This window comes from Hylobates moloch, unplaced genomic scaffold, assembly GCF_009828535.3.
Source record: "Hylobates moloch isolate HMO894 unplaced genomic scaffold, HMol_V3 SCAFFOLD_1, whole genome shotgun sequence".
Lineage (NCBI taxonomy): Eukaryota > Metazoa > Chordata > Mammalia > Primates > Hylobatidae > Hylobates > Hylobates moloch.
Window position 1 is genome coordinate 83315589 of NW_026652276.1, and position 24897 is coordinate 83340485.

At 36.6% G+C, this 24897-nt stretch overlaps 1 protein-coding gene across 4 annotated transcripts in view; it reads left to right on the forward strand.

Annotated features, from left to right (window-relative positions):
• BAZ2B (bromodomain adjacent to zinc finger domain 2B) overlaps positions 1-24652 on the forward strand; it is a 385701-nt gene extending 361049 nt beyond the window's left edge. For all 4 annotated transcript variants that reach the window (XM_058441739.1, XM_058441732.1, XM_058441742.1 and 1 more), the window contains 7 exons: positions 3283-3593; positions 3980-4115; positions 8447-8593; positions 15310-15575; positions 16180-16323; positions 20978-21122; positions 22504-24652. In XM_058441739.1, the coding sequence (XP_058297722.1) occupies positions 3283-3593; positions 3980-4115; positions 8447-8593; positions 15310-15575; positions 16180-16323; positions 20978-21122; positions 22504-22599 (1245 nt within the window). In that variant the 3' untranslated portion in view covers positions 22600-24652. The remainder of the gene's footprint in view (positions 1-3282; positions 3594-3979; positions 4116-8446; positions 8594-15309; positions 15576-16179; positions 16324-20977; positions 21123-22503) is intronic.
• Positions 24653-24897: the final 245 nt, after the last annotated feature.

Genomic DNA, 24897 nt, shown 5'->3' on the forward strand with positions numbered 1-24897 from the left:
TCTTGTCATTTTATTGATTGCTTTTCTGTTGTTTTGTATAATCCTTTGTTCCTTACTTCCTTGATTATTATTTATTTTTGTGGCTGGGTGTTTTTCCATAGGGATATAGTTTATCATCAGGCTTTTTAAAATTATGTGTGTAATAATTTCCTTTCTCTTTCTCCTTTGTGTATTAGCTTTCCCAGTGAGTTTTATAGTTTCATATTTTCATGATGGTGGTTATCATCTTTTTACTTTCAGACATAGTACTCTTTGAGCATTTCTTGCATGTTTAGTCTAGTGGTGATGAATTCCTTCAGTTTCCCTCAGTCTGTAAAAGATTTTTTTCCTCCTTCATTTCTGAAGGCTAGCTTTGCTGGGTATAATATTCTTGGCTGGCAGGGGTTTTTTTCTCTCACTACTTTGAATATATCATCCCATTCTCTCCTGGCCTATAAGGTTTCTGCTGAGAAATCCACTGTTAGTCTAATGGGGATTTCCTTATATGTGACTTGACACTTTTAATGCTTTCAGAATTCTTTGTCTTTTGACTTCTTACAGGGTGACTATAATATGCCTCAATGAGGACCTGTTTGGGTTGAATTTCTTGGGATTCTTCAAACTTCCTGTACCTGAATTTTCCTCTTTCTCTCAGGACGTGGAAAGTTTTCTGCTATTATTTCATTAAATTTTTTTTCCTCACCTTTTCCCTTCTCTTCACCTTCTGTAACACCCACAAGAATATTTGTTTGCTTAATGGTGTCCCATAAATCCTATAGGCTGTTTCATTCTTTTTTCCTTTTTCTTTGTTTTCCTTTCTGTCTCCCCCCCCCCCCCCCCCCCCCCCGCCCTTGGTCTGCCTGTGTTACTTCAAAAGACCTGTCTTTGGGTTCAGAAATTCTTTCTTCTCCTTGGTCTAGTCTGTATTTTTTATCTAGTCTTGTATTTTTTATTTCATTCATTGAATTATTTAGCTCTAGAACTTCTGGTTTGGTTCTTTTTTATATCTGTCTCTGTTGATTTTCTCATTCAAATCATGAATTGTTTTCCAGATTTTGTCTAATTGTCTTTATGTATTCTCCTATTTCTTCTGTCAAACCATGTATTTGTACCCATTAATCAATTTCTCTTACTCTCACTGTCTCCCTACCCTTCTCAGCCTCTGGTAACCACCAGTCTACTCTCTACATTCTAGAGTAGAGTAGCTTTTTTAGTTCTCACATATGAGTGAGAACATATAATAATTTGTCTTTCTGTATCTGGCTTATTTCACCCAGGATAATGTCCTCCAGTCCATCCATTTTGCTGCAAATAACAGGATTTCATTCTTCTTTATGACTGAATAATATTCCATCCTATAAATATACTGCATTTTCTTTATCCATTCATCTGTTGATGGGCATTTAGGTTGATTCCATATTTTAGCTATTGTGAATATTGCTGCAGTAAATATGGGAGTACAAATATCTCTTCCATATATTGATTTTCTTTCTTTTCTATGTATACCCACTAATGGAATTGCTAGATCGTATGGTAGTTCTATTTTTAGATTTTTGAGGAACTTTCACACTGTTTTTCATAGTGGATAAGTTGGTTGTCTATCTTGATCTCACTTTTTTCAGTGTAGAAACTGTGAGTTACGGGGAAATTTTCTGTGTGCTTGGTTCCCAGCAGAATGAGGGTAGAGAAGCATCGTGGATATGGAAGTCCAATTCTCTTACCATCTGCTCAGAGTCTTTTCACCTCTCTCTTGCCCCAGGAACTGTCTCATCCTCATGTTTGAATTTTGGGATGTTGCTGGTGATCGTCTCAGTGCCGTATATTTATTTTGGGTTTTCTGAGTGGTTGGCGGCAGGGACGGGGGGCATTGGGGGCAGGAACTGAAGCCAGCTTGCATCTGTGCCACCATTTTAGAGTCCATCCTTCCTTTCTAAATATAAATATTCTACTGAGTTAAAGCGGAAGAATTGATCCTAGTATATAAGATAAAATAATTATATCTGAAGAGATGTTTATTCCATTTTTCATTTAATATGCATTTATTAAATACCTATTGCATCTCAGGCAGTGGACACCAAAAAATTGGATAAAGTGTTGTTCCTACCATCAGAAAGCTTGTCGTATAATAGGGAGATCAGACATATACATATATGCAGAATCTAGTAGCTGATTGTTGAGAACAGAGTAATGTATGAATTTAGAAAAAGAATACTGACTTCTGGCAGAGATATGGAAAAGATCATGGAAGATTTCATTTAGAAGTTGAAATGGAACTTAAGAAAATGAGTATGGTTTGGACAATTAGAGACCAGGGAATATCATACCAGGAAGTGGGAACAGCATGAGCAGAGCACGAGGATTGGGAAGCTTATCCCATGTTTGTGGAAGAGCAAATTATAGAATTTGACTGCAACATAAGATGTGTGAATGGGAACATGAAAAGGGATAGATTGAGGTACTTGAATGCCATGTTGAACATTTCCTAAAGAATAGGAAATCTTTGAAGGATTTTGAGCTATAGGATCATTGATTGTTCAGTCAACATATATGTATTGAGTGCCCATTATTTGCCTGCACTGTACTGGAGATAAATGAGTAAAAGCAGACATAGTCCCTGCTGTCATGGAATTTAGAAGTAGAAAAATATTCATCAAATAATCACACTACTATAAAATTGCATTTATGACAAGGCTAAGGAGCATGGTCCTATGAGAACCTGTCAGAGAGGGACTTAGCTCCTGAAAGAGGTCAGGAAACAATTCCTATCAGGATCCTTTCATGTTAAAGTTTATCTTAACATGAGAGCTACAAAATGAGTGGCATTAACTAGGTGAAGAGGAGCAGAGAAAAGCAATACAGATAAAGGTAATAGCATATTTGAAGCCCCTGCAGTCAAAGGAAAAATGGTGAGCACAGAAGGACCTGTACAGAAGAATAATGGAAGGAATGAAAACAGAAAGGAAGAGCAAAGGCTCAGAGGCTACCCAGAGATTTCCATTTAAGTGATCCCGTGAAACTGATAAGCATTTTAGTCTAAAATCCTTCAAAATATTTTGCTGATTGTTCTTATACCTTTTATAATATCAAAAGTTTATAAATTTTATTTTTCAAACTTTTCTTACAACTATTTCTTTTAATTTTTTTCTTCTTATTTCCACCTAGTTTTAGGAAACACAAGGTAAAATCTTTTAGTAACAATCCTTGAGATCTGCCAGTATCCAATGCTGTATTTTAAGTAAAGGTAATTCACCCACCTAGCATTTTAAGAGAAAACCATAATAACACTATTCTCTTGATATATAGGGTTGGATGTGTCCAGAGCCTGCATCAGAAAGGGAGGACTTGGTATATTTTGAACATAAGTCATTTACTAAATTGTGCAAGGAGCATGATGGAGAATTTACTGGCGAAGACGAAAGCAGTGCACATGCACTAGAACGGAAGAGTGACAACCCCCTAGATATAGCTGTAACCAGGCTGGCTGATTTGGAGCGGAACATTGAAAGAAGGTATCTGAAGAGCCCCTTAAGTACCACCATTCAGATCAAACTGGATAATGTGGGCACAGTTACTGTCCCTGCTCCTGCACCATCCGTTAGTGGTGATGGTGACGGGTAGGTTATTGAGATTAACTTGAAAAATTATTGTGCTTCTTTGCTAATTGGAGCCTATTTTCTATTGCCTGTTATCTATGTATCTTCTTGTATGTCTGTGATCCATACGGATCATGCTATTTGCATGGTGCTTTGTAAAAACTTTTTTTTTTGTTATGTGCGTTGATAATCCTGCAAAGTGATCTTACATTTACCTGGTTGTGACTAAGCTTTGAGGCACGTAGCCACAGTCTGTGCACTACATCAAATTTAGTTGCTTAAACCTTATACTTATTGGCTGTTACATGTTTTTGTCATTGCTTGGCTTTCAGTGTGATGATTGTTTCACATTCAGTAATCGTTAAGTGTGGACATGACCTACTTAATTTTTCTATATTTCAATGCAGAATTGAAGAGGATATTGCTCCAGGGCTCAGGGTATGGAGAAGGGCATTATCAGAAGCTCGCAGTGCTGCACAGGTAGCTCTGTGCATTCAGCAATTACAGAAATCAATAGCATGGGAAAAATCAATTATGAAAGTTGTAAGTGTTTTTATTTAAGAAATATTATAACTAATTTACTTTGTCCTATTTCTTCCAACCTCCAGATCTTTCTTAATTATACGTTACCTATTGTCATAATAATGTATGCTATATTTGAGAGTTTTTCTAATGCTAAAAGATTTTCGATACTTTACTCCTTACTGAAGGAAGCTTTCAAATGTGTTATCTTTTATTTTTTAAAACCTTGCTTCTGCCTCCTTTGAATATCGTTTATAACTCTAACTGAAGTTGTCTCCCGCATTCCGTCAGCACAATAGTTGTTAATCTAAATCTTGAAGGCCGTTTCACTATAGTAAACAGTTCCATTGCTAACATTACCTGCTATATTACTGCATTGCTAAAATGTCTTTTTCTATCAGTTTTCATTTCTTAATTCTAAGAAGCACTTAGATAAGTAAATACAAGATAAGCAGAGAACTCTTAGTTTATGTGCTTATATCATGTATTTGGCATCAGATGTGGTTGACATGAATAGTAGATCCTTTAGTCTTTCCTCTACTAATTAAAATTGGTTTTTCACCTTTTTTCTACAACCCTAATTAGTTTATCATTTAGTTTATCACAAAAATCTCTATTTTGTATCAGGCACCAAAATGGTGTATGTTCAAAATACAGAGCTATAATTCATGTTTTCCAGAGAAATATTTACTTTAAATCACGTACAAGTGTCCCTCTTACCTCTTTTATATTATCATATATAGAATTATCTATTATATGTAGTCTTTTATGAATTACTTTAACATTTGCTTTTTTGTTTGTTTGTTTTTTGAGACAGAGTCTCGCTCACCCAGACTGGTTTTGTTTGTTTGTTTTTTGAGACAGAGTCTCGCTCACCCAGACTGGAGTGCAGTGGCACAATCTTGGCTCACTGCAACCTCCACCTCCTGGGTTCAGGCGATTCTGCTGCATCAGCCTCCTGAGTAACTGGGATTACAGGCACCCACCACCACACCTGGCTAATTTTTGTATTTTTAGAAGAGACGGGGTTTCACTATGTTGGCAAAGCTAGTCTCAAACTCTTGACCTCAGGTGATCCGCCTGCCTCAGCCTCCCAAAGTGCTAGGATTACAGGCACGAGCCACCATGCCTGGTTACCATTTACTTTGAATTACAGACTAGCTTTAAAATTTAAACATTTGAGATTCTTTTCATGAATAGTTAAAGGTGAAATTCCTTTACTTAAAATGGTTGTTTCCCTGAAGAAAAGAATTGATTCTTAAATAACTTAGCATTCTTTCTTTCGTTTTTACCTTTATGCTTAGACTACTCAAGGCCTTATTAATTCCACACAAATAAATTACATTTCTTCTGTGGTTTTTCACTGCTTCCTAAAATATCTATGAATCTGCAGTTTCATAATGTGCTGGAATACAGGGTCTTTCTCAATTCAGATTGGAATTTACTATATATATATATATATATATATAAATTAGCTGGGCATGTTTTTTTTTTTCAGACAGAGTCTCTGTTGCCCAGGCTGGAGTGCAGTAGCACAATCTCAGCTCACTACAACCTCAATCTCCTGGGTTCAAGTGATTCTCCTGCCCTCAGCCTCCCGAGTAGCTGGGATTACAGGCGTGTACCACCATGCCCAGCTAAATTTTGTATTTTCAGTAAAGACAGTGTTTCACCATGTTGGCCAGGCTGGTCTCGAATTCCTGAACTCAAATGATCCGCCTGCCTTGGCCTCCCAAAGTGCTGGGATTACAAGCATGAGCCACCATACCTGGCCCGGAATTTACTATAAATTTTAAGGCACTGTTCAATTCATTTAATAGTGTTTTTACCAGGTACAAATATTTTTTCCTTCTAAAAATTATTGTTAAAACCAGCTTGAATGTCACCTTAGACAAATATATTTGGTGAGATCTAGGCAATAATGATTTTTAAAAAAAGAGAGAGAGAAGCGGAGACTGATTTCTTGCCAGGTATGGTGGTGCCTGCTGATAGTCCCAGCTACTCCAGAGGCCAAGGCAGGATCATTTGAGCCCAAGAGTTCGAGACTATAGTGTGCTGTGATCACACTGAGAATACCCACTGCACTATATCCTGGGCAACATAATGAGACCTTGTCTGTAAATAAAATGGAAAAAAAAGATTAAGTCCTAGATCAAAATGAAATTTGTATTTATATTTTTCTTATCTACATCAAAGCAATCATCATGATGTGTTCAGTTTTATTATAAACTTATACACAGAAACCTAAAACTTGTATCAAAACCTGCTTTTATATTGATATATTTAAATTCTGCAATCTATAGCTTTATTTCCATTTTTGCAAATTCATTAACCTTTCTCTTGTTCTTTATCTAGCCTTGTTAATCATATAACTCCATCTCTCACAATCTTCATTTCCTTTTTAAAATGCTTAATAATACATTTTTTGCTATGAAACTACCTTGAAAAGAAGGCAGTGTTTCATATTCAAAGATTAAGAAGCACTTTATAACCTTTAGAGACGTAACAGTGCCTGTAGTAATCCTCATAGTAAGTCCTAACAAAATATTAAAGTGCTCAATATCTTTAGAAATACCCTTTTGGACAAAGACCAACCTTACCAAGAAAAAGAGGGAGTTGTCATAATTTGCCTCCAGAAAATTCTCTACCCACAGTCTGCTTTATATTGTTGTTAAACAGTAGGCAGCATTCACTATTTTTTACTGTAGTAGCAGAGGAATTAAAACCAAATAATAATATATTTACTGTAACATACTGTGAGCTATTACTATAATTTTTCAAAATTGTTAAGAGTTTGATATCTGTCACCCTTTCTTTAAAAGTATCAGGAAATACTTTTGTTTTTAAATCCTAAGTGTGAGATGTAAGACAGATCTTGTAGTATTTATAGTTGCCTAGTAGAGAAAATAATGAGTATTTACTTATGTTCATGAATCTGATTTTTAAATTGTGTTGGTACAGGAATATACATATAACCTTGCAATTGTTATTTCTCAGTGAATACTTTTACAATAGAAGTTTTAATGATGAAACTCAAATATGGAGAAACAACACCATCTTAAGGTATTCAGTGATGGTGATGTTAGGAAAGGTCAAAAAATAGATACTGATTGTTGGAATCTTAAACTGCTGCTTTTGCTCTTGGTAACCATGCCAATGTTAATATGAAATATATAGTATATACATTTGATAAACATTTGTTAACTTGAATAGTGTGTCTGCTGTTTTGATAAGATTCTGCAACTATCATTGGTATACATACTAAGTTATATAAGACCATTTTAGACTTTCCCAGACTAAGATATAAAGTTGCATTGAAAATTAAAGTAAGTTTGAACAGTTAAGCTATTTTGTTTTTAACAGCGTATAAATACCTAACTTTAAAGCAGTTTAAATGATTTCTGGTTAAATGTTTTCATTTTTAAAAATATGGACTGCAGGACATTTTCTTTTGTGACTGGAGTATGAACTACATGTCAAAAAACAGTGTTAGTGCTTACCGTCTTTTAAAGCCATCTTGGAAGTTTTTACTTGTCTAACTTTTCTTCTTTCCTTTGTAAAACTTACTGTACAGAATATGTGTACATGGAAAAAGTCTTCTTTTTGCAGATTTAAAGTCTTTAATTATATTAGAAAATTTTCGGTAGAAAACAACTAGTTTTATTTTTAATTCTAAAACAATAAATAATGACCTTAACTTCTTACACGTATTGTATCTTTTTTTCCTTAGAAACTATTTTGTAGGATCAATTTTCTGCACTTGTGACACATGTTTGATTTGGGTTGATTTTCAAAGTTTCCTGGTTTGAACACATTTTCCAGTCTATCACCATATATAGATGAATTAGTCAAAAACCTAGGGTTATCTTTTTATTATACATAATTATGATACTAATACAAGTTTTCTAATTTTGATTTTAAAAAATACTCTAACTCTTATTTCTTTCTCAGGATATCATGAGGATGCTAAGATAAGCAAAAGATGAAGCACATTAAACAAATAAAACACCATGTTTTAAAGCTATTCATTGCTTTATGTGCTCTAATGTCATGTTAATTATTTCATATGTTAATGTGTACATGCTTCTGAAGTGTGTGCAAGGCATTCTGCCTCTAGCTTTGTTCTTTGCAGTGTACTTGAAATGTGCATTTACCCCAATAGAACTGCTCACCCGTCATGTGGTCCATATCTGTGTAACGAAAGATACATAGATGTGTATGGCTACTGTATATTTGTTAGCAAGCGGAATGTTCATTACTAATATAAATTAGGAATTATGGTGTGTTTAACATCCCAGTAACTATTATTCATGGCAGAGGGTTAATTTTAAATGATTTTTCATGTATTATAGTACTGCCAAATCTGTCGAAAGGGAGATAATGAAGAACTGCTTCTTCTTTGTGATGGCTGTGACAAAGGCTGTCATACCTACTGCCATAGACCCAAGATTACAACAATCCCAGATGGAGACTGGTTTTGTCCAGCTTGCATTGCTAAGGTAAGACCGATCTAAAACTAAACTTTTTATTTTATTGTATCTTTTTATTATTGTTTTTTAATACAGGGTCTCAGTTGCCCAGGCTAGAGTGCAGTGGTATGATCATAGCCCACTACCGCCTAAAACTCCTGGGCTCAAGCAATCCTCTGGCCTCAATCTCCTGAGTAGCTGAGACTACAGGTGTGCACTGCACCCAGCTAATTTTTGTGTGTGTGTGTGAGAGAGATAGGGTCTTGCTATGTTGCCTACAGTGGTCTCATCCCTGGCCTCAAGCAGTCTTCCTACCTCAGCCTGCCAAGTCACTGGAATTACAAATGCAAGCCACTGCACCCGGCTCCAAACAACTTTTTAATTACTAGATCAAAATGCAGAATTTTATGGTGTTTATTTTTGAAGGCAGACTCTAGGTATTCCCTACCTCAGTTACTTTCTCCCATGTTTAATCTCTGAACCTAATTATTAACAGTAAGCTAATTGTTAACAATCTCTTAACCTAATTATTAACTACCGCCTCTCCATAAACTCACTTCAAACATCCATCTGTCCACCTCCTTTCTTCCCTTCCAGTTCACTCCCTGCAGCACTTCAACTCCAACAATCCTTGGATCTCACCAGGACTTTCAGTTTGTCTTAAGACTTTTCACTGTTGCTCTCCCACTTCATGTCCTCTCTTTCCTCCTATTCTGTCTTATGTGTCATTATCCCATTATCCCAATCATTGCTTCCACCATTAGGTCCTTTGCCTGCCCCTGCCCTTGGTAAAACCATTATTCTGGTTAATGCAACTCTCTGATTTCTCTAGCACCTATACCTTTGTATCTGAATATAGCTGTGTAATACTCAGCCTTTAAATTCAAGGCATTAAGGCCTGGGTATATTGGCTCATGCCTGTAATTCAAGCACTTTGGGAGGCCGAGGCGAGCAGATCACTTGAGGCCAGGAGATCAAGACCAGCCTGGCCAACATGGCAAAACCCCATCTCTACTAAAAATACAAAATTTTAGCCAGGCAAAAATTAGTGGTGGCACATGCCTGTAGTCCCATCTATTTGAGGGGCTCAGGCAGGAGAACCGCTTGAACCTCAGAGGTGGAGGTGGCAGTGAACCCAGATCATGCCACTGCACTGCAGCCTGAGTGACAGAGTGAGACTCCATCTCTAAATTAATAAATAAATAAATAAGGTGTTAGAGGCCTTTAATGATGTCAATAATTTATCTCTAGCTCTGTCTCCTCCATCTTCATTCTCAACTTACTGTCATTCAGCTGAGAAAATGGAAGCCATCGGAAGAAAATACCACGTCTTGCCACCACATCTGCTGTCCTTCTGCATCCGGGCTCACATACCTTACCTTCTCTGCTGTTGCCATGAACTCCTAACTAAGCGAATTTTCCCACTTGTGCCTCAGATCCCATCCATTCTTACCTCCTTGGGAATATTATTCCAGCAGTTCTCCCTTCTCCTGCATCACCAATTTCTCCTTCTCCACTGGGTTCCTCTCTTTAGCCTACTGATGTGCTGCTATCTCTCCCATCTTAAGAAAACGAAACAAAAACCCTCTTCTGTCCTCACTTCTCCCTTGATCCAGTTCCTCCATTTTTTCCTTCCATTTACAGAAAAACACCTGGAAAGTTTTTTGTTCTGGTTCTATCTAATATCTCTCTTCTGGTTCACTCTTTGTTTTTTAAGACAGAATCTTGATCTGTTGCCTTGGCTGGAATGTAGTGACACTATCACGGTTTATTGCAGTCTTGAGTCCCCCAGGTTCAAGTGATCCTCTCACCTCAGCCTCCCAAGCAGCAGGGACTACAGGCCTGTGCCACTATGCCTGGCTATTTTTTTTTTAATTTTGTAGAGATGGGTTCTCGCTATGTGTCCAGGCTGGTCTCAAACTCCTGGGCTCAGCTGATCCTCGCACTACAGCTTCCAAAGTCTGGGATTACAGGTGTGAGACACCACACTCGGCCCTGATTCACTCTTGAACTCACTATAGATTTTCACCTCCACAGCTTCTCCAAAAGTGCTCTTATCGTGGCCACAAACAGCATTCACATTTCTCACTCCAGTGATCAGTGCCTATGTCATCTGACCTATTACATTTGATAGAGCTGAACACTCTCTCCTCCTTGAAACACTGATTTTCACTTGACTTCTAGGATACCATACTCTCCTGGTTTTCTTTCCAGACTTTGCTTCTTCTCAAATCTCCTTCATTGATTTCTCCCCATCTCCCTGATCTGTAAACATTGGAGTGCTTTTTTTCCCTCAAGGTTATCATCTGTAAAATGGGATAGTATCTGCTTTGTGGGGATTTGTGAAGATCAAATAAGGTCATACATGTGAAAGTTTTTATAACTTTATAGTTCTGTGAAATGTTTATTTTAATACTTTATATTTTAGACTATATTTCACAAGATAGCAAGTGGTCTTACATGGCATCATATTCACTAATAATCATTTTTTGATTATTTTGATTATTCTCATTGATCATTTTTGTCATACATAGTTAAATATAACTTAACAGCAGTCTTCACTGATTGTACATAAAATTATCTTATAACTTCATAACTTAAGTTATAGAAAGTTTCTCTAATACTCTATGAATTACTAACAGATTCGTGTTTTTGGTCTTGGGAGTATCACTGATTGTACGTAAAATTTTGACTTCATAACTGTTAAGTTATAGAAAGTTTCTCTAATACTCTATGAATTACTAACAGATTAGTGTTTTTGGTCTTGGGAGTATCACCTGGTAGGTCATTGGACGTTTGTTTTCAATAAATTTTCTTAAATTAGTATCCTAGCTATCTACCATTCAAGGAGTAGACTTGGAGACATAAGATCTGTAATCTCATTCAAGCCGTTCTATGTGAATACAGCTTTCTAAGCTTCTGCTTTTTTTGTTTTTTAAATGTAGTGAACTAGATGTTTCTTACAACAATAAAACTCTAAACATTGATTTTGATATATAAGGAAGAGTTAAGATTTTTAAAGTATCTTTCAATTTAATTCATAGTTATTTAAAAATATTTATACTATACATACACCTTGCTCGCAAGTGGCTTTTTCTGCATACATTATACTGATTAACTGTTTTTACTCTGCGTGTGTGTGTGTGTGTGTGTGTGTGTGTGTATGTATGTATATATGTGATCACAGGATCACAGAATCGAAAAGATATGTATGTGTTTGTTTGTGTGTGTGTGCATATATATACAACATAGCTATACCTCAGTATCTGCAAGGGATTAACTCCAGGATCCACCATGGATACCAGAGTCACAGATGCTCAAGTTGCTTATATAAAATGGAATATTATTTGCATATAACCTACACACATTCTCTCATATACTTTAAGTCATCTCTAGATTATTTGTAATACCCAATAAAATGTAAATGCTATGCAAATAGTTGTTAGACTATATTTTTTTATTTGTTATTTTTTATTGTTGTTTTGTTATGAGGGGGTTAGATTTTTTGCTTTATATTTTCTTTTTTTTTTTTTTTCCTGTTAAAACAGAGTCTCACTCTGTTGCCCAGGCTGGAGTGCAGTGGCACGATCTTGGCTCACTGCTGCAACCTTCGCCTCCCGGGTTCAAGCGATTCTCCTCCCTCAGCCTCCTGAGTAGCTGAGATTACAGGCGTGCACCACAATGCCTGGTTAACTTTTGTATTTTTAGTAGAGATGGGGTTTTGCCATGTTGGCCAAGCTGGTCTTGAACTCCTAACCTCAAGTTATCTGCCTGCCTCGGCCTCCCAAAGTGCTGGGATTACAGGCATGAGCCACTGCACCCAGCCTTTGTTTTATATTTTCCATCTGCAGCTGGTTGAATCCACAGATGTAGAACCTGCAGATATGGAGGGCCAATTATATGAATATACACTCTTAGATACACACACACGTACACACAAACTCACATATTAGACATTTCAAACTTCAGTGCCTACAAATGCCAAGTAAATGACATGAAAGAGTTCATTGGACCCCTCGGGGACACTGTGGCAAACAGAGGAGTCATGGCCCTATTTAAATTTAATAGTCAAAGCTCAACTCCACCCAATTGTTGTCATGTAGGAATGTGGGCCCCATGTTCCAGAACCCACTAATATTTCAAGGGAAGTCGAGACTATGGATTTTTATGTCCTCCCAAATATTAAATATTGGAAACAAATTCAGAATTTTTACAAGCATTATATGAACCAAATATATTCTGCGGCCTGTTTGGAGCCTGTGAGCCACCAGTTCGTGACTTCTATCAATATATAAACAAGAAAGATATGTGCCATTGTTCATGAAATCTGATAAGTTTTGCTTAAGACCCACCAAGTTCCTCTTTGAATTTGTACTCTAGCCAAGAAAAGGTGATGGGGGTTGGAGGGATGCCCTGCCCAAGAGCAAAGTAATCAGGTAACAGAGTAACTTGATAAAAGTTTGCTTTTAAAGTATGTGTATGTGCACTATCTAATGAGATCAGCTGACACACATCATTTTTTTGTCTTTAAAAAATCACAAGTTTTTTGATTCTGTGATTTCAATTTCATACTTTCTTTTTTTTTTTTTTCTTTTTCTTTTTGAGGCTGAGTCTCATTCCATCACCCAGGCTAGAGTGCAGTGGTGTGATCTCAGCTCACTGCAACCTCCACCTCCTAGGTTCAAGTGATTCTTGTGCCTCAGCCTCCTAAGTGGCTGAGATTACAGGCGTGCAACACCACACCCAGCTAATTTTTGTATTTTCGGTAGAGATGGGGTTTCACCATGTTGGCCAAGCTGGTCTCAAACTCCTGAGCTCAGGCGATCCGCCCCCATTGGCCTCCCAAAGTGCTGGGATTACAGGCGTGAGCTACCGCGCCTGGCCCAATTTCATATTTTCTTATTGTGAATATTAATTTGTTAGAAAATTATCCCAAATAATATTTTAGTTCAAATAGAAACTGGATGTTTTGGCCCACTATTCATAAAATTTTGTTCTGTTTTAAGTAACACAGCTATTTAATCTAACTTGTCATTAAATGGACTTTTTCTTCATTATATTAAGTTCTCTTTTTTAATGATTTCAGAGTGCTAAAAGCTCAGTGTAATATAAAAGCCCGAAATAATCAGATTTTAATGAATATAAATAACTAAATGGAGAAGAGACTGAATAAAACATACTAATGATTTCAGTTAGTTACGGGGGTTGTGATTCTTTGATATGATATGGTGAAAGAGTTGGATTTATGGTTTGCCTTATTTAGTCAATTAAAATATCTCCTTAACTATACTTTAACCTGCCAGTAAAGAAGCAAATAATTTTAATTGCTTAAGAGCATTTTTAAGTAATGTACTGGCAGGGGTCATGAAATCCTCAAAGAAACTGCTATGAAATACTCCAAAGGAATGTTTTTCAGCCAATTTTAAGAATACAACCAACTTTATTAGTCAGGCATGGTGGCACACACTCGTAGCCCCAGCTACTCGGGTGGCTGATGTGGGAGGATGTCTTGAGCCCGGGAGGTTGAGGCTGCAGTAAGCCGTGATTGTACCACTGCACTCTTAGCCTGGGCAACAGAGTGAGACTGCCTCAAAAAAAAAAAAAAAAAAAAAAGATTGCAGCCAACTTTAAATTATTGCTACACTGATTATGGGACTTTGCGGTCTAGGATTTCTTAACAATCTGGTTAAGAGAATAGTAGTTTTCTAAAAGTGTTTGGTGTGTACCACATATATGGAAAATAAAAATAAAAGCCATACGTTGCCAGAGCTTTACGTATCTTTCTTTCATGATCTATTATAGTTATTATAACATTTAACTCTCAAAAGGCAGACTTTTTTTTCTCTATGAATACAGGGTGAGGCACCCTTCTTGTTGCATCAGTGTGCTGCCTGCAATTTGTAGTTATATTGCATAAGACCACGTTGAGATTTCTTTTTTACATGTAATTCTAGAGCTGGAATGACTTTAGCAAGTATGTGGCTTGTCATCCTTATTTTTTAAATGAGAAAACAGGGCCTCACAAATATTTTTGCTTAAAGTTAGTAGCAGAGCCATAGCTGGAATTCATATCCTTTGATTCCAAGTATAATGTCCTTTATGTCATTTCTTTCTGTGTTGTTTTTCTCAAAAACAGACATCTTTTTACCCCATCTTTCGCCACTGCTTTGTTCACACCTGGGAACTACAAGTTTGTGGAACTCTCTTCTTATTGCAAATACCTTTTATCTTTTATCCAGGAAAAAAAATCAAATCAGTTTCTAGTAGATTTGATCACTTGGACTTGTCCATTTGACACTTCCTTAGCTCTTTTTCATTTTTTGGCCTGGCTTTTTATTACCTCTTCAACTTTCTTATTAACAATCTCTATATTTTCATTTATATTCATCTTTGTTCCTAATTCTGTTGTGCTCCAAAAGAGAATTCTTTTGTATCTTTAAACTCATTCAAGTAGTGACCTAGACTGAAAGAATACTACAGACACCCTCTGTAGATGAATTACCATGAGATCAGCATCTTCAAGTTTTAAGAATTCTTAAGATGAATAGACTTTTCATGTTTTATTAGATTTTATCCTTATATTATGAGAGGAAAAAATACACAGATCTTTCTTAAGAATAATAGTTATCAACATTCTAGATCAGTTATTCTTTTTACTTGTTTCTCCTGTCAGACTTTCATAATTTAAAATCATAGAAGGTCTGTAGACAGTCACTTTCTTACACCTCATTTTTTTTAAATTAAAGGCAAGTGGTCAGACTCTAAAAATCAAAAAACTTCATGTCAAAGGAAAAAAGACTAATGAGTCAAAGAAAGGCAAGAAGGTAACTTTAACAGGAGATACTGAAGATGAAGACTCTGCATCTACAAGTAGTTCACTAAAAAGAGGAAACAAAGACCTCAAGAAAAGAAAAATGGAGGAAAACACTTCTATTAACTTGTCAAAACAAGAAAGTTTTACTTCAGTTAAGAAACCTAAAAGAGATGACTCCAAGGACCTAGCTCTTTGCAGGTATTATTTCCATTTTCATGCACTGTATATTTATAATGTCCCATTTCATTTGTTTAGAAACCTTTTACCATATTAAAGCTTTCTTTCTGACAATTTGTGTAAATAAAAAAATGTAAAGCATAAATGTTAAGAAAATGTATAAGTATAGTAAATGTATTCCTTTATCTTCTTTTAATGTTAATTTGCATTGAGTTTTTATTTGAAAGATTATAATTGGGCCTGGCACAGTGGCTCACACCTGAAATCTCAGCACTTTGAGAGGTCAGGACAGGTGGGTCACCTGAGGTCAGGAGTTCAAGACCAGCTTGGCCAACATGGTGAAACCCTGTCTCTACTAAAAATACAAAAATTAGCTGGGTTTAGTGGCATGCACCCATAATCCCAGCTATTCGAGGGGCTGAGGCAAGAGAATCACTTGAACCTGGGAGGCAGGGGTTGTAGTGAGCTGAGATAGTGCCACTGTGCTCCAGCCTGGGTGATAGAGCAAGACCCTGTCTCATATATATACATATATATCATATATATAATAACTGAAAGCTGTTTTAATTAAAAAATAAGACAGTTGTAAAGTATGGATACTGATTTCAAACATTATTTTCTTTAGTATGATTCTGACTGAAATGGAAACTCATGAGGATGCATGGCCTTTTCTACTTCCTGTAAACTTGAAACTTGTTCCTGGTTATAAGAAAGTTATTAAGAAGCCTATGGATTTTTCCACAATTAGAGAGAAACTAAGTAGTGGACAGTAAGTAAATCATTTCAGTTCACTAAATATTTATTGAATACCTGATATATGCTAGGCATATTTGTAGTGAGCCAAAGATATTTTAATTAACAGCAAGATATAGGCCCTGCCTTTGAGGCAGGTGTGTGTGTGTGTGTGTGTGTACGTGTGTATTTGGTTAGAGTAGAATAGTATAGAAGAGAAACCAACTAAAATTATTTAAGAAATTAAAAACCAGTGTAATAAACCTACTTTTGACATTGAAAGAGCACCACAAACCCAAGCTGAAGGTAAGGAAAAGTATCAGGAGAGCCTCCCAAAGTAAGTAACATATAAGCCGGAATTTGTATTTTGCATCCATGGAGTATCAACCACACGTCATATGGATTTAACAAAAATTGACTCAAATATTGTTAGATTATCACAATATAGAAATAGAAGATCTTTGGAAGCTTTACATATTAAGAGCTTTAATGTGAGTTATTGGAGAATACCAAAATTCCATTTATTAAATGCGAGAGAGAAAACTATTATTTGCTCTTCTCTACCATATTCTCTTTGCAATCCTATTCTAAGAATAAAGTTACTTACTTTGGGAGGCTTTCCTGATACTCATACAATATATATTTTAATACATTGTTATTATCCAGTATATTATTTAGTTCTTCCTGTACATTCTTTTGGTGAAAATAACTGTACTCTATGATTTATATTCAATTTAGAAGAGTTAAATAGAACTTATAATGATCAGTGTCCCTCACATATATCAAGTGATTTACTAGGTTGACCAAATGACTAATTTATTTCTTTGGAGGATGAAATAACAGCTGTCCAAAGGCTTATGTCTGTTTTGTTTTATTATTTTTTAATTACAGAAGGGACCTGCCTAAATTAAGGAAGCATTTAAATGATTGATTGGTACTGATTGGTTCCAATATGCAAACGCTGTTATCTAGATATGGACTAGTTCTTTTGTTTGTTCTTTTTTTTTTTTGAGATGGAGTTTCACTCTTGTTGCCCAAGCTGGAGTGCAATGGTGCATCTCAGCTCACTACAACCTCCGCCTCCTGGGTTCAAGTGATTCTCCAGCCTCAGCCTCCCAAGTAGCTGAGATTACAGGTGCACGCCACCATGCCTGGCTAATTTTTTGTATTTTTAGTATCAATAGGGTTTCACCATGTTAGCCAGGCTGGTCTAGAACTCCTAACCTCAGGTGATCTGCCCGCCTCCACCTCCTAAAGTGCTGGGATTACAGGCTTGAGCCACCTCACCCAGCCTCTTTTGTTTGTTCTATCAAAATAGTTGTCTAGGTGGATGGCACAATGAAATTTATAACTAACATGGCCGAGAAAAAGAATTACACATGAAGACTTTACTAGTATTTAAATTAACTCTTGATTTTAACTTCCATGATCTTCCAATTCCTGGATAAAAGATTAATGTAAACCTCAAAATTCCTAAAACAAATAGGCTTAGAAATATATATAACAAAAAAATGCTACAAAATCATATGGGCCACGCGAGGTGGTTCACTCCTGTAATCGTAGCACTTTGGGAGCTCGAGGCAGATGGATCACTTAAAGTCAGGAGTTCAAGACCAGCCGGGCCAATATGGTGAAATTTCGTCTCTACTAAAAGTACAAAAATTAGCTGGGCATGGTGGTGTATGCCTGTAGTCCCAGCTACTCAGGGATGAGGCACGAGAATCACTTGAAACCGGAGGTGCAGGTTGCAGTGAGCTATCTCGCCACTGCACTCCAGCCTGGGCAACAGAGTGAGACTGTCTCAAAAAAAAAAAAAAAGAAAAAAAAAGCTACAAAATTAGAGCTCCTTTGAAAAATTAGTCCCGGTGAATGGAGGAAGTCACAGGGGAAGAGGAAGAGGGAAGGAAACAGTCTGCGTAATCCTGTTTGTGATGCCAGGTATGTGGGAAGCAAAATTTCAGTGGATTCAAGCTCCTCGAACTCTCCACTTTGAGTTGTTTGATTAAACCCAAATTAATGAGTTGGAACCAAAACTCACAAACCATATTTCAAATTTTTAAACTAGAAATTTTTAGAATAGAGGGAGGGGCCTACTTAAATGAATTTTTCTGAGTTCCATTAGCTGCCCCATCCCATAAAGGAAGGACACACATATGAGTTGTATACTTTTTTCACCTAGAATCTCACCTAGAATTCTCTCCTGGATTCCACTCTCCCTGATGTTAATCATTAACCTTTTCTTAGGGTAAGGAACAAAGAGAGAAGTAGTTCTCAAATTAACTTTAAAATATTTTATAAAAATCATCCCCACACAGATTGTATGATTCCATTTAGATGAAGTATCTAGAATAGATAAATCCATAGAGACAGATAGAAGATTGGTGGTTGCCAGGTGCCGAGAAGAGGGAGGAATGGGGAATAACTGTTTAATGAGTATGATGTTTCCTTTCAGGGTGATGACAGTGTTTTAGTGGTGACAATAATACAGTGTTGTGACTTAAATGCCACTAAACTGTCCACCTTAATATGGTTAATTTTATGTGAATTTCTTAACCTCAATAAAAATAAGCAAATAATTCCTAGGAAAATGGATGAGGTTACATAAGGGCTGACTTAACTCTGTGAGCACATTACACATAGAGAAATATTTCTTTCATTATCACACAGAAGAAGCGAGTGAAAGGTCATACAAGATATTTCACCAAAGAAATAGAATTCCACTTTGACAAGGTCTCAGCATCAGTGCCTCATAGGGTATTTCTCTTTTTTTAATTTGTATTTAAATTTTTGGGCCAGGTGCGGTGGCTCACGCTTGCAATCCCAGCACTTTGGGAGGCCGAGGCGGGCGGATCACGAGGTCAGGAGATCGAGACCACGGTGAAACCCCGTCTCTACTAAAAATACAAAAAATTAGCCGGGCGTGGTGGCGGGCGCCTGTAGTCCCAGCTACTCGGAGAGGCTGAGGCAGGAGAATGGCGTGAACCCGGGAGGCGGAGCTTGCAGTGAGCCAAGATCGCGCCACTGCACTCCAGCCTGGGCGACAGAGCAAGACTCCGTCTCAAAAAAAAAAAAAAAAATTTGTGGGTACACAGTAGGTGTATATATTTATGGACTACATGAGATACAGGCATGCAATGCATAATAATCACGTCATGGAAAATCGGGTATTCCTCACCGCAAGCATTTATCCTTTGTGTTACAAATAATCCAACTCTACTCTTTTACTTATTTTAAAGTGTACAATTAAACTATGATTGACTATAGTCTCCTTGTTATGCTGTCACATACTAGGTCTTATTCATTCCTTCTATTTTTTTGCACCCATTAACTATCCCTACCTCCCCACTGCGCTTCCCAGCCTCTGGTAACCATCCTTCTACTCTGTTGCTGTGAGCTCAATTGTTTTGATTTTTAGATCCCACAAATAAGTGAGAACACGTGATGTTTGTGTTTCTGTGCCTGGCTTATTTCACTTAATATAATGACCTCCAGTTTGATCCATGTTGTTTCAAATGACAAAATCTCATTCTTTTTTTATGGCTGAATGGTGCTCCATTGTGTTTAAGTACCACGTTTTCTTTATCCGTTCATCTGTTGATTAGATTGCTTCCAAATCTTGGCTATTGTGAACAGTGCTGCACCAAACATAGGAGTGCAAATATCTCTTTCATGTACTGATGTCCTTTCTTTTGGGTATATACTTAGCAGTGGGATTGCTGGATCACATGGTAGCTCTGTTTTTAGTTTTTTTGAGGAACCTGCAAACTGTTCTCCATAGTGGTTGTACTAATTTACACTCATGGGATATTTTTAATGGTTACATTATTTTAGTATCCAGCTTGTCATAGGTTAGAGTTAACTTAAAATTTGCATTTCTAAAAGCTGTCTTTTAAAATGTATTGAATCGGCTTGAGTTGGCTTGAAATGACCATTCCCTTCTTACTAATAAGCTTATGCAGATTCATTCACCTCTCTTTTCTCTTTTCTGTTTTTCTACAGAGAAAGAGAATTGGGCTTATCCCGCCAGAAAAGCACAGAAGCCACAGTGCTTCTTGTTGAGAGACAGACCCTCGTAATGTTACCTCTAGTAGAGAGACAGCATATGCTTGTTTTGCTTGGTTGGGTTCATCATACTCTATTGCTTGGGCAGAAGAGCATATATGATGAAGGGAAGAGAAATGGGAAATGGGGAAGACTTAACGCAGCGCACCATATCTTGGGGTGTATATAAAAGCTACAGGACAAGTGCAATTTTTATCGCTGCATGGGGAGCATTGACATGATTTCTACTGCAGCCGAGCATTTTTTAATATGGATAATAGGATCCTGCAAGTGATACATTTGGTCAGAGAACTTAATAAACTAGTCAAGTGGGATAGGTCCTGTGACAGAATTGTGTGATATAGGTCAAACTGGAGATGGGTTATGGGGAAAATGCCAGATGAAATATGTTTTGATCTTTGGAGAAATCTATTTTTTCATTTAACCTGTTCTTTAAATCCAATATGTTCCAGAACATACAAAAATGTTTAAATGTTCTATTTATAAGAGGATATCATATATTTTATATCAATTTAAATGCAGTTATCCTAATCATTTTTCTTTCATTTTTACCCTTTATTAACTCTTCATTTGTTTACAAAATAAATCCACTCTATGAACACAATCTCTAATTATGTGTTTTCTTTCAGGTATCCAAACCTTGAAACCTTTGCTCTAGATGTCAGGCTTGTTTTTGACAACTGTGAAACATTTAATGAAGATGATTCTGATATAGGCAGAGCTGGCCACAATATGAGGAAGTATTTTGAAAAAAAGTGGACAGATACTTTCAAAGTGAGCTGAAGTTATAATAATCTCTTTATTTTTTTTCCTTTTAAACAAGGACAAATGAGACCAGCAATGTGAACTGTATTTACATAAACGTGCAAGGCACATACATAATGACTTTCTTTTTCCTTAAGATAAGTATAAAAAAAAAAAGTATCAGAAGAATGATACCATTTTTAAAGGCTTCACTCCTACAACAACCAAGGCCCTCGGTTATTGGTTTGTGTGATTTATCAGCTAATTTAGGTAGAACAGGGAAGCACACCCAAAGAATTTTCAAAGGAAAGGGTGTTATAGTGCAATAGCAATTAAAATATATCAAATCGCACTGAATACTCAACACCAGAGCTCTAATGTGGGAAATGGTTCTCCTTTCCCTCTCAATAAATATCTATTTTTCATTTTTTTACTTTGTAGTTTATTTTTTAGTGAATGTATTTAATTTTATGAATTATTTATGATTAAACCACATCCAGAATCTTCGTTTTCTGTGAAAAGGAAGAACTAGAAAATTGCTTTAAATCTTGAAAATACAACAAGGAATGTTTTAAAATATAAAACAAAGCCAAGTTAAACTGTTTACACTGATGTGCTATAAAAGCACCAAAAAGAAACTTTACTGTAGAGTTACAAGTACATTTATATATATATGTTGCTGCGTCACTTGTGTAGTTAAGTTGTATTTCAAAACAGTGAAAAAATTGACATGTATATACTGTTCATTCTTGTTTATATTAAGTCTTGTTTTAAATATGTATTATGTGTATATATTGTTTGCAGACATTATTGTTCATGCCTTAGAGGATTGTAGCATTTTATTTTCATCTGAAGGTAATGATAGCTATACAGTCTGTACAGTAATTATCCTCTACCAACACTGTGGCGTCTCCTTAATCTTGGTAGTGCCTGCCTTTGAAACAGGGTGTAGGGGATATTAGTTTTCCATTTTTCTATTTTGTTATATAATTTTAAGCCACCAGGGCCTAAATTAAAGTATAATCATTTGTATCCATGTGGAATAAAATTGTGACAATTTCCTACGCACACAGTATTTTTTCATAGAAACATTTCCCTCCCATTTGCCTTGCCTCAGAAATAAATTTAAAAGACATTTGTAACCACTGTGTTTTACCTACTGTGTGTTGTGGTGGCCTGTTGGAGGCAAATAGATCAGAATTTTTTTTGTACCTATGTAAGAGTACTTGAAGTTTTATTTAAAATAAAATGTTGTGGAAAAGGTAGCATTCTTTTTTTAGGAGTGTTATTTTTCACTGTGTGGCACGGATACAATAAAAGACTTTTACAAACTAATTTTTTAGTTTTTCTTAATGTACCTGAAAATATATTCTTTTTTAACAGCCAGTTAATTTAAATTTGATTTTTACAGAGACCTAAAGGAGGAACAGTGTGTAGAGTGTGGTTCATAGAGCACTGGGCTGGGTGGAAGAGGGTGAGTTTAAGTCAGGTGGCCAAACTTCTGTAGCCTGTAAGCCTCACTGGTCTGTAAACTTCTCTGGACCTGGTCTTCTTTCTTATTTCTCATTTTCAAGGTGAAAATATTAGAATACATTAGATCTTGTTCTGGTCTGAAAAATGCCTCTATGGGTAGCCAAATAACTCAATTGTCAAGAAGAAAAACAGATACATAAATTGGTCTAATAAGACATGTATTTCTCCAAGAATTCAGGAAATACAATTTGCTGTCCTGCTGGGCTCCGCCAGACTCTGGAGAATCACTGGCGTACAAGACAGGCCTTGCCTTCATGGAGCTTATAGCACCTTGAAATGGGCCTTAGATAATGTCCGCTGCTTTTTATCATGAAGAGAGAATAGAAATGTTTTGAAAAAAAAATTTTAACTTCACAAAGCTTCAGAGCTACAGAGTATTTTCAGTACCTCTAGATTGTTTGTGAAGACATATGAAAAGCAGCTGTTATTATGTAAATATGTCAGTTTCTGTTAACCAGATATTGCAGTGATGCCTTAAAGGGGCTGATGCTTAAACAAAAATGCCTTGTAGAGCAGGGAAGAAGGCAGCACGTGAATAAAAGCGTCTGGTTTTTGTGTTTCTAGAACTGCCTGATGCTCCATGGGGATTCTTCATGATGATTTTTTTTTTGCCTTAGAGATTATATATGCTTGTGTTAATTTATATTAGATGGTATATAAGGGGCTTGATAATAACATGTCTGGTGCCTGAGGGGCTCATAAATAAGAAAGTACTTAAACATACACAGGAAATTTTTTGAGAGTGATAATTTTAAAAATAAATAGGAAAAAAAGAAAGGCTTGGTAAACACTGTCTACTTTGGACTGGTGTCTTCGTTGTTGTTACTCAGCAGAGGTAACTGTTAAACACTGAATGGGCGTGACCCCACAAGGGCTGCGGTTGGAGCAGGTGACAGTGGTTACTATACATACGTGGATCACTTGTTATGTGATTCATGCACTCCCAGTGCCCTAGGTTGGGTTTATTCTCAATAAAACCAATATCGTTGTTCTCCTCAAATTAAAAAAAAAAATTACCCTAACTCTCTGCTGTCACATAATTGCAAGTATATACAACATATTTTCCTTAAGATAAATTAGGCTTTCACCTGAACCTTCTTCATTTTAGTCCTAAAATCTGTAAATTATTAAGAAACTGGCCTACTTTCAAGTTTAGATTTAGATTATCACTCAAGTGGTGACCAACCAAGGATAACCAAACAATCCACTACTGTTGAACACAGAAAATAATTATCAATTCGAAACAGTATGTAGACAGTAAATTAATATTTGAGTTGTTAACCACAGTGAAAATCAAACAGGTGAAGATGTGTCTATAGGTACACCTAAAACTCAAAAGAAGTAAATTAACCATAAATGCAAGGTGATCTTTTTCGTGTTCCAACTCGAAAATAAAATTTGTCACAAGCACCAGTTTTAATCTGAATTATGAAAGATCTAATCTGTCTTTAGTACCTTAATGCACTCCTCCATGCTCCTTCTCTTTTCCAGCCCCTCAATCCCCATATTCTTTAAGGAAATTCAAAATTCTGTTCCTTTAGCTTTCTCCCGTTAAACACATCCTCAACAAGGAAATCTGCTATCAGACATTTACTCCTAATTGTACATTTAATTTATGAGCTTCCTCTTTCAAGGTTATTTGCATTTCACATTTCTCCATTTGAGAAATGAAAGAGGTTTGTGTCTTACTAAAAGAATTTTATTTCAACAAGGAGAATAAAGGAGGCATTTTATTTTATTTTATAGAGATGGAGTATTGCTTGGTCACCCGGGCTGGAGTGCAGTGGTATGATCACAGCTCACTGCAACCTCCACCTCCCGGGTTCAAGTGATTCTTGTGCCTCAGCCTCCTGAGTAGTTGGGACTACAGGCACGTGCCACCACACCTGGCTGCTTTCTGTATTTTCAGTAGAGATGGGGGTTTCACCATATTGGCCAGGCTGTTCTCAAACTCAGATGATCTGCCTGCCTCAGCCTCCCAAAGTGCTGGGATTACAGACATAAGCCACTAAAATGTTCTTTTCTTTTTTTTTTTGAGATGGAGTCTCACTCTGTCGCCCAGGCTGGAGTGCAGTGGTGCAATCTCGGCTGACTGCAAGCTCCACCTCCTGGGTTCACGCCATTCTCCTGCCTCAGCCTCCTGAGTAGCTGGGACTACATGCGTCCTCCACCACGCCTGGCTAATTTTTGTATTTTTAGTAGAGACGGGATTTCACCATGTTAGCCAGGATGGTCTCGATCTCCTGACCTCGTGATCCACCCCCGCGGCCTC